At 41.1% G+C, this 13,949-nt stretch overlaps 2 protein-coding genes across 2 annotated transcripts in view; both read right to left on the minus strand.

Moving 5' to 3' along the window:
• Positions 1–1,575: 1,575 nt before the first annotated feature.
• On the minus strand, positions 1,576–9,802 carry LOC118210838 (acidic mammalian chitinase-like). The gene is made up of 12 exons (XM_035387293.1): positions 9,764–9,802; positions 9,150–9,211; positions 8,826–8,852; positions 8,527–8,731; positions 7,459–7,515; positions 6,837–7,002; positions 6,348–6,472; positions 4,571–4,694; positions 3,832–4,017; positions 3,328–3,444; positions 3,079–3,211; positions 1,576–2,348 (listed from the first exon to the last, which is right to left on the minus strand). The coding sequence occupies exons 2-12, from the start codon at positions 9,172–9,174 to the stop codon at positions 2,032–2,034; spliced, it is 1,482 nt and encodes a 493-aa protein (XP_035243184.1). The 5' UTR covers positions 9,175–9,211; positions 9,764–9,802; the 3' UTR covers positions 1,576–2,031.
• A 4,131-nt stretch (positions 9,803–13,933) lies between these two features.
• LOC118210867 (acidic mammalian chitinase-like) overlaps positions 13,934–13,949 on the minus strand; it is a 7,162-nt gene continuing 7,146 nt past the window's right edge. The window contains exon 12 of the mRNA XM_035387335.1: positions 13,934–13,949. This exon is cut by the window's right edge and continues 725 nt beyond it. The gene's annotated coding sequence lies outside the window, so the exon portion shown is untranslated.

Consider the following 13,949-nt stretch of genomic DNA (forward strand, 5'->3'; position numbering starts at 1 on the left):
AATTTAGTACCCTTAAAATGCTCTTTAGAAAATAAATACACACTATTAAGAGTAAGTACCGTCCGTACCACGTTAAACAAAAAAACCCCAAAAAATCTATAATGTCAAAGTGGTGCTTAAATCTTTATGTAAAATTGAATGATATAATTCTCACCCGCAAATTCACTCAACCCTCTCATGGTGATGTGATTTCTGTTGCCTGGCTCGTGCTCCTGTTGCAGCACAGTGTGAAGTGTGAGGAGGGATTGTCAGTACATAATGTAAGTGTAATGTCAGACTGCTTCTCAAATGACCTCACTCTGATCTCTTGAAGGAAATACATTTGCAACTTGCACGTTACAGGACTCGACAATGCGCCGTTTGTTTTTGAAGACGGTGAAAAGTGGCTGTAGGGCTTTTTGTTTTCTAATAAATGAGCAAATATGAATGAATGAATGAATGAATGAATGGAGAAGCCCAGGAAACTACTTGGTTATTTGAGCCAAGCACTGTATTTATCTCACTGCCTTGCATGGGGCATCTGCCCAATTAGTTCCTTGTGCATCCACTTGAATATTCTGCCTGGGATTCATTTAAATAGTTAATGGGCTTATAAATGATTTTATAGCAAAAAATGAATGTACTGTAGGTGTGTAATGTAACAGTGTATGCTCTTTTGTTTAGAAAAAGAAAAATTAACCAATTCAGCAATTCATAATAATAAGGAAGCATGTCCAGCATTTAAACATGTACCCACATATTCCTTTCAATGCATTAGTTTTTTTTTTTTAATCGACAATTGAAACTTTATTTTGGCGTAAGTTTGTGTTATTTTGATGTAAAATGTATATACTGGAGATGTAAGCTTTCATTTCTCTGCACTGTATAAACCTGCATGAAAAGCAGGTTTTAAAGCCTTTGTTGATTTTTGTATGAAAATTAGGCTATAATCAGATAAGTCACAGCATGTCACTAAATCATTTGTAAGGTTTTTGAGAGACTAAATTGAAAGCAGTTTCTTTTGCAAAAAAAAGTTTTTCTAGATTTAATAAGACATATAGCAAAATAGAAGATGTATTTTATTAGTTATCGCACTTAATATACTTGTACATTGATGCAATAATGTAATAATGTCAAATTTGTTGGAAAAAATAACCAAAGAAAGAAGGTTAGAAGTGTGTCCTATTAAAAATAAAAGATTTATAGTAAACGTGACTATAACTTTCTCTCTTTTGAAACAATAGATATTCTTTGGAGTCAAAGGAGTTAAATATTTTCAAGCTTTTCCTGAACTTCCACATTCTGCCTCCACGTGTGGGCCCATCTCATGTGAAATGATGGTGTTTTCCATGCAATTTGACACTCAGCTCCACTCTACATCTATCCAGAGCTGGTATGTTGAGACCAATCTGATACGTTCCGATGGCCCGTGGTGGATGCGTGTGGGACGTACAATGGCCTTGTCACACTAAACTCGAAGACATTCAGCTTAAGGGCTAAATTTAGCATCCAGCATTTGTGTGAGATGTGTTACAAAAAAAAAAACAAACAAAAAAAAAAAAACGGTAGACACAACAAGGCGAAAGAAACGGGAACTTGTAATGACGCAGAAATGCATTTTTATTTTATGAGCTCAGAAAGAATGGAAAGAGTACGCAAGGAATCAGCCTTCTCCACAAAACCTAACATTCAAAAATAAGATTACTGACTCGGCTCCTTCGTTTATTTTGAGGAACACAAGCAGTGTCGGAGCCCTATTTGCCTTTATCAGGGCAAGAGTGTGTGTAATTCTCCTTATTTTTGAACGTTTGCTCCCCACTGATTTGCACCACATTCACATTTGGGCGTGCATTCCTCCCATTTACAGCATTATAAGAGCGCTTTGCAATTATTTCAATATTTTTTTTAATACATTTTTTTTTTGTGTGTTGTATTTACACAAAGCATCTTACCTGGTTTTAGTGCAAGAAAACAATTATGAGAATGTGCGGTTTCGCTGTCTGTCTCCAGAGGGCCTCACAGGTTGGTCAGGCCCCTGGCTAATGCTGTGAGCTAGGAGGTAATAAATGGGGGCTTGGGCCAGGAGCAGCACTTGCAGCTGTCGTCGAAAACGGTGCCGTCGCCACAGCGTTTGAGGAAGCTCTTGCCCCCCGCGCACTCGTAGAACTGGGTGGGGTCCTTCGGGTTGGCATAGATACCGTCGGGCTTGCCAGCGCAGAAACCTGAGTCAGGGGTGACGGTGGGGGGAGGGGGTGGAGTTGGCGGGTTTTCGGTTGGCGGGTCAGGCTTTTCAGTCGGCGGGTCAGGCTTTTCAGTTGGCGGTTTTTCAGTTGGGGGACCAGGCTCTGGGGTCGTGATGGGTGGCAGTTCTGTTAAAAAAATGAAATTATTATCATTGTTATTAATTATTATTATTGTTGTTGTTGTTAATGCAGAATTTTGCTTTTTGAGCAATATGCTCAACCGGTGAAGTTTTTGTTTACTCTTCCATGAATAAGTTCGTTTTCCATTGTGTGGAATGTAATTTCAAGAAATTTCAATCATTTCCTGATTTTATTCTCTCCTTTGAATTCACAAAATCGCTCCAAAACATTCAAGTATATTGGAGTGTTTTAAAATATTGTTCGCAGCAGACAAGAGAAGATTACCTTCATATGTACTCAGAATTAGCCTCAGAGTATGTACTCAAAATTAGCCTCAGAGTATGTACTCAGAATTAGCCTCAGAGTATGTACTCAGAATTAACCTCAGAGTATGTAGTCAGATTAACCTCAGAGTATGTACTCAGACAAGCCTCTGAGTATGTGCCCCGAATTAGCCTCTTAGTATGTTCTTAGACTAGCCTCTTAGTATGTAATCAGATTATCCTCAGAGTATGCACTCAGATTAGTGTCAAAGTATGTACTCAGATTAGCCTCAGAGTATGTTCTTAGACTAGCCTCTTAGTATGTACTCAGATTAGCTTCAGAGTATGTACTCAGAGTATGTACTCAAATTAGTGTCAAAGTATGTACTCAGATTAACCTCAGAGTATGTACTCAAATTAGTGTCAGAGTATGTACTCAGAGTATGTATTCAGATTAGCATCAGAGTGTGTACCAATATCCAGGAGCTTGCGTAGGTGGCCCATAAGTGGATGATGTCCTTGCCCACAGAACTGTCCTTCAAAGTCATCCAGGTCCAGGGCCCACACAAAGGCGCCTCCATACTTCATGTCCTTCAGGTAACGAACCTGAAAGGCAGGAGATTTTAGAGTGAAACAGGAGAACAGGAGTTTTATTACCATCATCATCATCATCATCATCACCATCATCATCATCATCATCATCGTAACTGTAGACAAGGTACCTTGGTTTCATAACTCTCCTGCGTGTCAAATCCCACCCACTCATTTCCCTTGGAGGCATAAGGAACTTTCTGGTCAGCAATCCATTGCATATTGGCGCCTTGGAGGAAAGTGCAGATCTGAAAAGACAGAACGAGTCAGCCTTTAGCCCGGAGAGAGCTTTTCACTTCGATGGGCAGGGTGCAAGAGTGACCCCGCAGCAGACAGCGATGCTGCCCCCATGGGATACACAACAGATTTTCACATTTCACATTCACATCACACGTTATTTGTATTGTATGAGAGTTGTATTTGTCTGTTCGTATTCTTGTGTTATTGTTGTAACAATGTTTATGCTGCTGTCTTGGCCAGGTCACTCTTGAAAAAGAGGTTTTAATCTCAATGAGACTTTTACCTGGTTAAATAAAGGATATATATATATGTTACCCAATCAGCTTTTTGACAGCCTAGGTCTTTCAAACAGCTCAGCGTAGCCATTGGCTGCGGCTGACCAATCCAGTGCCCACCTCGTAGTATGCCCAGAAGCCGGCCTCCCGTGTGTAGGACCCGGGAGAGCCAGCGCCGGACACTGGAGCTCCGACCCCATTGGACGCCGTCGATGTGAGGCGGAACGTGCGGCCGTAGGTGGCAAAGCCCATCCTGAGCTTCTCGCTGGGGACGCCATTGTCCCTCCAGTACCTCATGGCAAAGTCCTGAGAGAGGGAGAGAGAGATGGAGAGAGGGAGAGGGAAAGACTTTTTTTAAAACTTGTTGTTCCTTTATTGGAACACACAGCTTTCTCCACAACTACATTAAAACCTATCCAAACCACCTATTTACAAACCCACAACCCATACCCTACCCAACACCCACCCCCCCCCCAAAAAAAAAAAAACAACACAAAAAGAAACTCAATACAATGCCCAACCACCACAGTTAATCTAAACACATCGCCATCTCCTCTTCATTTAACACACAAACATCTCTCTCAATACACCACATACTTTGTGCCAACAGTTAGTTGGTGTATTGTGAGAGAGAGAGAGAGTGAGAGAGAGAGAGAGAGAGAGAGAGAGGCAGAAGGAGAGAGAGGGAGAGAGAGAGAGAGAGAGTGAGAGAGAGAGAGAGAGAGAGAGATGTAATGTTCTCATGGTCTCTGAGAACAGACATATCAGCCCTACATTTAGCATGTTTTTTTGTAAAAAAAAAAAAAAATGCCACCTGGATTTATTCTTTATGGCCATTATTTGACTTATTTGTGCTTACAATGTTGAAGTACTTGAAGTCCCCTTGGTCGTGAGCCCCAACGTACAGGGGGCTGTTGTGCCCGGTGACCTGCTCCCAGGCCCCGTGGAAGTCGTACGTCATCACATTGATGAAGTCCAGGTACCTAAAAATATGCAAACGGCGCTGTTCACATGCAACACAGAAAGGCCCCAAGCCGAGATTTGAATCCACGACCTTCCTGCTGTGAGGCGACAGTGCTACCCACTGCATCACCGTGCCACCTGACTTTTGATTCGATTTTGAAAAAAAAAAAAAAAAAAAAAAAAACATCCAAAAAACAAAACTATTTTATTAAAACTCTTAAAATGGTAAACCCTTGATCTATGTAACCATGGTTAAGCACTTGGTTTTGTTAATCATTTCTTCCATTGTCATGCAGACCGGCTATTCTCAAAAAATGTTTAAAGAAATTTCAATATTTCAAAATCTAGTGGCTGACACAAGTTAAATAAGTTCAGTGGCATTTTTAACACACTATACAGACCAGTTTACAGAACTGCCCAATAACCATTATCCATTTAAAACTCACAGTGGCCTCTTTGAATTACCCATTCAATAAATGCGAGATGTTTTTGCTCTTTTCCGGTAAATGTTATTGCAGAACCCACCTCCGTGTTGTCTAGTTCAGTATCCATGGAACTGCCCATGGCTAAATTCCCTGGCACACCCTTCTCTCACTTAGTGATTCTCACGCCCTCTGTGTGTGTTAGGTGACTAAAAGTGAAACCCACTACTTCGCCCGAGAGCCTTGAGGCGATAGTGCCTCTTTGTCTGAAAAAGGTGACCTGAATTCACTGTCAGAACATTACATTACATTACAGGCATTTAGCAGACGCTCTCATCCAGAGCGACTTACACAACTTTTTACATAGCATTTTACATTGTATCCATTTATACAGCTGGAAATATACTGAAGCAATGCAGGTTAAGTACCTTGCTCAAGGGTACAACGGCAGTGTCCTTATCCGGGAATCGAACCTGCGACCTTTCGGTTACAAGCGCAGTTCCTTACCCACTGTGCCACACTCATGCTACAACATACTGCTGTAAGCACCGAGTCAAGAAATCGCATAAACACGACTCACTGTGCCTGTTTATAATTTACCTACTTTGGTTAAAATGACCACAGGATGGTCCTTCATTCACGACTCTTTGAATTCAAGTATTTTATTGTGTGGAGAGGGCACTGGTAGTATATGAACTGTAACAGAATTCAGGGCATTTAGCTTGAAGCTCTCATTTAACATTATATCTAATAGGGTGTTGTGGAGGAAAAGTAATTAATCAGCACTTGGTGTATTCATCTTAGCATTTTCATTGGGTTTTGCTTCATCATTGAACCTCCTTAGTGTATTTTAAACGCGAATGCATTTGTCTTCTTGCCCTGCTGACGGCAGACAAACTGTCCACTGCTTTGTGTGTAGTTTTCAAGGCCTTTGACATGTAATAGCTGGTCTCAGGTCAGCGTTTGCATGGTCTTTGAATATAATTTGTTGCTCCACAACAAATTATATTCAAAGACCATGCAAACGCTGACCTGAGACCAGCTATTACATGTCAAAGGCCTTGAAAACTACACACAAATCCCAAAATGGAGACGAAATGTGTTTGGCTACCCGCTAACTGAGACCTCATCGGTTCTGTTAACCAGTGAAAAGCCTTTCTCTTCAGCCGCTCACACGTGAGGTGGGAATTATACATGTAATTTTTTTTTGCGATTGATATTAGCGTTGGCAAACAGATCGCTGATTCTTACTTTCCGACTTCAGCGATCTCGTAGCCGGCGTCGATGGTCCCTTTCCCAGCAGACACCGCTGCTGACAGCATCAGCCTGGGGCGTCCGGTAGCCTTTCCTTCCGCCTCGTACCCCTCCAGGAGCTCCTGCGTTTCCAGAGAACGTGTTAGCCGTCAGCAAGAACATCGCTTTCTGGCTTTGTGGTCCTGAACGAGAGCTAGTCCAACACACTGAATTGCACAAGTAGCTGCTTAGGGCCCAGACCAGCCCCCCTTATCATTTATAATGTTGGGTTTGGGGGGGGGGGGGCCCTCAAATCGAATTCTGCTTAGGACCCCTGAAAGGGGTACCTGGCACTATTCTCGATTGTTGCTTAAAGCATTTCACCGGATGGAAAGCGTGAAATTATAACATTACTTGTGCAGATGTGTGGAATACTAGGTGACCCTTGTAACCTCCAACATTAATGAAACTGTGAGGGCGATGGCAGATGGCCTTTTTCCAACACACCTTGACCAGGAGGGTGAATCTCTTCTTGTCCTCTGGGGGGCTCCCTCGAGACCCGGGGTACTCCCAGTCCAGGTCGAGCCCGTCGAAGCCGTACGTTCGCAGGAACTTGATGGACGACTGGATGAACGTCTGGCGGTTGGCTGGGGTAGACACCATGATGGAGAACCTGGACGGAGGGTTGGAAGCCATGTCATAGAGGCAGGGTCTAATCAAGCAATATCACCCTGACGTTCAGGACAAAGGTCCCCTACCGGCCCCATGAGGTCTAAATATCATTAAAGTGTGAATAATTTAAATGACTGAATGGGATGAGAGGGAATGTTTATTGTTGGGATTTAGAGAGTTTTAAAGAGCTCAAATTATGGTTTCTGATTGGAGTGCCTCCAAAGTGAGCTGTTCCTGTGCTTTTAGTGACTCTCAAGTCACGGTTGAAGAACATATTTATCATTGAGCACATTCGAAGAATATGTCATAATTTCTAGCTACTGTGTTACGACAGTAAGTCACAGTGTGGTAGGTTACCATAGAAATGTAAACAAAATTGTTAGCAGTGTTCTGAAAATGAAATTACACTTGAGTTAAAAAGATTGATGAAAGATTTATAAAAATGAGTGTGACTTACCGAGATGACCCAAAGTTCCATCCTCCAACTGCCAGAAGTGTTTTCAGGTGGGGATTTCTAAAGTGGAAGGGGAAAAAAAGAGATAACGGTTGAAGAAAACTGGTCTTGCTGGCTATTAATACAGTATACTATATTCCCATAGAGCACCTGTGTTAGCTTCTGTTTTATTACCTCAATATTAATCACATGCTTTACATGCATTGTTAGTAATAATGTATGACCAACATTAACAGTATATTTTTTTGGCAGTGATTTTTCAGTTTTAGCCCACACAATGTTCCTGTGGAGACTTTGACCCTGATACTGTCCTCACAGATAATTGTATCGTTATCCTTATCACCTTCATATGCACAAATTGTGCTGCATTGATCGACATGTTTTTCCCTACCCTGTTACATAACTGACCTGTAACTGCATGTTTGGTTTATCAATGCCTTGAACGCCCAGCTGCTTTTTTGACAGTTATGATTGATCCTCATAATACTGCATGATTGACTTTTGTTTTACAGTATGTTGCTTTGATCTTTTTCTTTTTTTCTTACTCTGTATTGTCCTCTGTATTACTGTTTCAACACAGCACAGGAAATTCATTGCTCTGCAAAAGGCTTCAGATTTAGGATCCTTTCATGAATGTCCCTGACCTTACTTTTCCCATTTTCAAAACATTAGACAGATAAATAGGTAGTTAGACAAATAGAGTTGCTGCTGGTCTCACAGCAGGTATTTATATTGCACATTCCCCACAGTAATATTCCACAAAAAACATTGCAGTATATGGCATATTCCGAACCAGAAATGGTTCAAGTACGTATTCGTTTTGGATTCAAACACTTTTCTGTGCTCTGTTGATCTTATCTGTTGTAATTGAGCCTGTCAATATGACCAGAAAGTGGGGTTTGCACTTTTTTTGAGATTTCATTCGTTCCAATACACCAGACAAGATCAACAGAGCACAGAAAAGCATTTGAATCCAAAACAAATATGTATTTGACCCAGGTCTGTTCCCAACAAAGTACCGCACACATTCCTCACATACACTCCGAGTGTCCGCAGTGCACAAGTACGTACTTGTTCTTCAGGTCGTTGAAGGCCTTGTAGAGAGTCTCGTCGTTCCACTCGTAGGTGATGAGCTCGTTGTTGTGGTTGATCATGGCGAAGGCGTAGAGGAGGTGGGTGCACAGGAAGGGGTCAACGTTAGCGGGCATGTATTTTCCGGTCCCGGGTCTGTACTGGGCCCAGTTGGTGAAGTAGCACCCCATCTCGAGGGCAGCACCTGAGGATGGAGGATAGGGTCATTTTTTAAGTACCTCCGAAGTCTTGTTAGAGCAACCCACAAGGAAGAGCACTGAATGATAAATGTCACTTACCTAACTGGCAGACGACCAGGAGCACGCCTGAGGAGAAGACAAAAGACTGACGTTAACAAAGAGCCAGGAAGTACATGACGTTTTGCATGTTTTTCTTAAGCAGTGACACAGCACCTGAAATAGTTTGCTAAAACAATTGTTTTGTGATTATGTGCCCACACCACAATAGTGTGGATCAAGCAACTTTCAAGGTCTGTGGGTAGACTCATAACTACCAAATGGATTTTTACCCGGATTGGGTTGAATGAAATTGACGCTTTGTTTGAAAACGGTGTGAGCTTGTTCTTACTGGTCGGTGGATGGGTGAAAATTTAAATGACTTGCCTGCTAAGACTGTCAGCTTGGTCATGGTGGCTGTCCTGTACACCGTGGTTCTCCTTGGATTCCTTTTATATTGAATGAAAGAAGAGAGATGTGCCAACATGTTATATTTACCTGTCATTTTGTTTTCATCCCTGCCAAACAACTCCAAACACACTCACACACACACACACACACACACGCACACACCCACACGCACACATACACACACACACACACAGACACACACAGACACACACCTTGCTGATGACAGACAGCTGCTGTCACCGATGCAATGGCAAGGCACAATTCAGGCAGGAATTATAGTCCAAACCAAATAGATGATTCATTCAGGAACCATCGACATGATTTGTCCATCGGAGTGACAGGGTAATCCTGTCTTACTAGGATATAGAATAGAATGCAAATTGAGGAGTTCTTATTAAGTATGTCACAATATAGATACTATTTACTATACATACAGTTCTAAGTATCTAAACAGCATTCTGCACATTGTATAGTGCCCTCCATGTTTACCAATTAATATTAATGAAAAGACACCCATAAAAGAATATGTGCCAAATATGCAAACTGACTTCTTCAAATTTAGGAAGTGCCACTCAGTCTGTATGCCTTACCTAGGGTACCTCTGCTACTGACAGGACCAGTGATCGTAGAAATGCACCGGCTTTATATAGAGCTACAGTGCACAATAAAACACTGACGTGTCCATCTGAGACCATCTACAAAAGATTGAAATGACAGCCAATAAAAAAACATGAGTCTAGAACATGATTGGATAAGATAAAGGAAAAAAACTTTTTATGAAGTAGTGTGATACCATCATTAAACTGCATTTGATGGTCCATACTGATAATTAGGGGAAAAATGCACCTGGCTGTCGGATTAATCAAACAGCAATAATAATGTTTAGGAGAGGTTAGAGTCTGCTGCCCTGATTTTAGTCTTGGTATCTGACGACTAAAGGACATACCTAATTGTACTTTTTGCTTTCATTGCAAGAATAAGCAAGCAATCTTGTACAATAAGGTCAGCAGACACTACCAGCTTGCTACACATTAAAATGCGCAATTCAATGCTGTGAGTCAACGAAATGCAGAACCAAGCTAATTAATATTCTGTATTTCAATTAATAGAGAATACTACCTGATGGATGATGAAATGATCATTCTTTGGAGGACGGACTTAGTAGATGGACAACTGACTGCAATGTTTATTTCTCAGTACAGTTTTACCGTCAGCAGTGTGCAGTGTATATTAAGAATGTATTATTAGTAAGTCCAAACTGGAAATAACTGGAGAGCAGTGTTACCCATTATATTATGTGATATATATATTATAAATGCAGTATACTGTTTATAACAAAAATAGAAGACATTTCAAATCTTGAAACCTGTCAAGAAACACTTTTATTACCACAAAATGTTAGCCAACAAATATTTACCAAAAGCAAAGATTGATAAATCTCATTTGTGTTCTGGTCAGTCGAAATCACAAAAGTTTTTCCTGCCCAGACTTAATAGGATTAATTTTTTCCTGCCCAGAGGATTAATAACTGAATATCCATTTGCCTGATCCTTATCCTTGCCCGAATGTGTGTCCACATTATACAAACAGCAGAGCAGATGAGTATTTCAAAGCCAAAGATATTTGTGAAAAGGACTCTTTAAGACTGTTGTGCTGCTGGGCTTCGGTTGCTCGGGTAAACTTTGGGCACACAAATGATCTCAGATTCCCACAATTCTCTTCCAAGTGTTTATCATTATTATTGTTATTATTATTATTATTATTATTATTATTATATAGTTCTGCTTTATTGAGCACGACAATTATTGTTTATTTCTGTGCTTTATAATGCTTTATATATATATATATAATAATTATTATAACAGTTGTGCTTTATAGAGATGTTGTGGGGTGATTTTTTTTTGTCCATGTGTCTGAAGGCCTGCTGGTGGTGTTGATATGGTGTAGATAAACAATGTATGGGCTTTTTCAGCATTTTTGCCTCAAAATGTAACATATAATGAAATGTATTGCACTCAAATTAAATTTGGATCAGTGTTCCTGGTTTATCTTTAATTTAAATACTACATAACATCCTACACAACCAATGATCTGAAGAACACATCTAAATTAAGGAAGATGTTGTCCCTCTCAGGATGCTGAAAAAATGGTTCATGCATTTGTATCCTCTCGGCTTGATTACTGCAACTTTTTATTGTCAGGTTTCACCACCTTGGACCTGAAGTCTCCAACTTGTACAGAATACAGCTATATAGGGTTTTTACGAGAACTAAGAAACAGGAAAATATCAGTCCAGAGCACAAATCTCTTCACTGGCTGCTTGTCAAATCGAGAATTGACTATAAGATTTTGCGGTTAACATATAAAGCCTTCAACGGTTTAGCCCCTGACTATCTTAATGAGTTACTCATTACTTACTCTCCTCCAAGATGACTTAGTTCACAAGATGCTGGTTATGAGAAAATTCCATGTTTATCTAAAATTACAATGGGTGGTAGAGGCTTCTCTCATAGAGCTCCTGTCTTATAGAACAATCTCCCCATGTATGTGTGGGCTTCAGACACACTCTCTGCCTTTAAGGGGCGACATAGCTCAGGAGGTAAGACCGATTGTCTGGCAGTCGGATGGTTGCCAGTTCAAACCCCATCCTGGGCGTGTCGAAGTGTCCTTGAGCAAGACACCTAACCCCTAACTGCTCTGGCGAATGAGAGGCATCAATTGTAAAGCGCTTTGGATAAAAGCGCTATATAAATGCAGTCCATTTACCATTTAAGTGTAGGCTTAAAACTTACCTTTTTAGTCAATCCTATAGTTAGCCATTCCTATACTCCTACATCCTGCATCCTGCACCACACCCTGCACCACATTGGTGGTGGGCGAGGTGAGTTCCCCTTCACTGTAAAGCACTTTGAGCATTCTGAAAAGTGCTATACAAATGTAAGGATATTATTATTATTATTATTATTATTATTATTATTATTATCATTATTATTATTATTATCCTATTAAATGTGGATGTTTGGGCTGGGTAGGTAGCTTATCCTCAAGTGTCAAGCTGGCCTTTACGAAGCTGTCACACTAACTAGGTGGCTTAGCGTAATAGCGGCATTACATAAACATACATGTACATACATTTACTCAGAGTGCCGGCAATCTTTTATAGTGCCTAATCTTATCTTCTCTGTTTCTACTTCTCAGTTTATATTTTTTTTCCACGAGACTCCCACCCCTGCCTCGCCCTGAGCGCAAAGATCGCTCCAGCCTGTTTCCGTTGCCCTGAGTCCACGGGATCACTCCAGCCCTGTCCCTGGCTCCGTGGTCATGGATCGCCCAAGCCCTGACCCTCGCTCCATGGTCATGGATTTGCTTCAGCCCTGTTCATCCCCTGCCCATGCCTTGATGCAGCCGGGACGCTCCAGATCTATCACCCCGGGCTCCTCTAAACTGCACAATACTGAACTATACCATTTGGTCTTCTATTATTCCTGGTAGCTATCACCTCAACTGCTACCTGTTTAACCCATTTTGTTTGCTGTGATAGATCCCTTGTGGCATTTCTGCTACATTCCACTCTACTGCTACTTTACACCAGGCTGGCCAGTGGAGGACGGGCTCCCCCTCTATAGCCGGGCTCCTCTCGAGATTTATTAGCTTTTACTAGCCACCGTTTTAGGGTTCTCCCCCCCACTGGGAGATTTTACCTTATGTAGCTGCTATTTTGGGGCTCAGGCCTAGTGTTTGCTCTATTTGCTCTGCCTCCTACCTTGCTACTCTGTAAAGTGCCTTTGTGGCAGTTATCTATAAAAAAGCGCTATACAAATAAAATTGAATGAATGAATGAATGAATAAGACTGCAATCTTACAACAGTGCCTCACCAAGTGATTGAACTGACAGCCTCATAAATACAAGACCAGTTCCATATTAATAATCCCAAAAAATACTGGCTGCGTGAACAATGGAAACTGTATGGAATGTAAAACAATGGAATCTGTCTTTGGAATGGAATGTAAATAATGGAATCTGTCTTTGGAATGGAATGTAAATAATGGAATCTGTCTTTGGAATGGAATGTAAATAAGGGAATGTGTCTTTGATTAACGTTGCTTCTTTACCGGAACGGTAAGCTGCATTTGAAATTGTACAATCGGAGTCGGCAGCTCGTCAGCTCATTCTGCCGACCCGCTATGCCAGGGAAATACATTTCAGTACGACTCATCAGAAAGCCTTTTTTGCTAAAGCAGGGCTCGGTCCCTTAATCAAATGATTACAAGCAGCCTGGAATTCTGGGGCCCTTGAAAGAATAATGCACTAAGCCCTTTAGAGGGAGCAAAGAAAATTGCTAATGAATTTGTACCCCCCCTCCCCCCTCACCCCCCACCCCCCACCTCTACCCCTGGCTTTAGGCCTGTACAATCATTATTACTTTTCCTGCATTTACTACGGTGCTGAATACAAGAGTGGAACTGGCCTCTTGTTCCATCCAGAACTATGTAAGCCTACTTTCCCCAATTAAACTGATTACCTCCATCTTGTGTGCCACCTCAAACCTTATGAAATGCTGACTACAGCACTTTTTTTTAGCCAGCTATGTTAATTACCCAACTAACTCGTGATGTGTTTTGTTTACTGCTAGCTCCTTACTTTAGCAAGAAAATTGAAATGAAGAATGAAAATCAATGGGTCAAAACAATAAGTGCCATGTGATTTAACACAATCATCCCTTTGTCTTTGGAGTGAGTTTACATTCTTTATCTACAAATGGAAATGAAACATGT

This window comes from Anguilla anguilla, chromosome 13 (assembly GCF_013347855.1).
Source record: "Anguilla anguilla isolate fAngAng1 chromosome 13, fAngAng1.pri, whole genome shotgun sequence".
Taxonomy (NCBI): domain Eukaryota; kingdom Metazoa; phylum Chordata; class Actinopteri; order Anguilliformes; family Anguillidae; genus Anguilla; species Anguilla anguilla.

Bases quoted from the DNA above. Each gene is read 5' to 3' on its own strand.
- LOC118210838 (XM_035387293.1), bottom strand. From the start codon at position 9,174: ATGACCAAGCTGACAGTCTTAGCAG. The intron at 3,445-3,831 runs GTGGGCACTGGA...CTGTCTTTTCAG, and splicing joins GCTTCTGGGCATACTACGAG to ATCTGCACTTTCCTCCAAGG. The intron at 3,212-3,327 runs GTACCTTGTCTA...CCTGCCTTTCAG, and splicing joins AGGAGAGTTATGAAACCAAG to GTTCGTTACCTGAAGGACAT.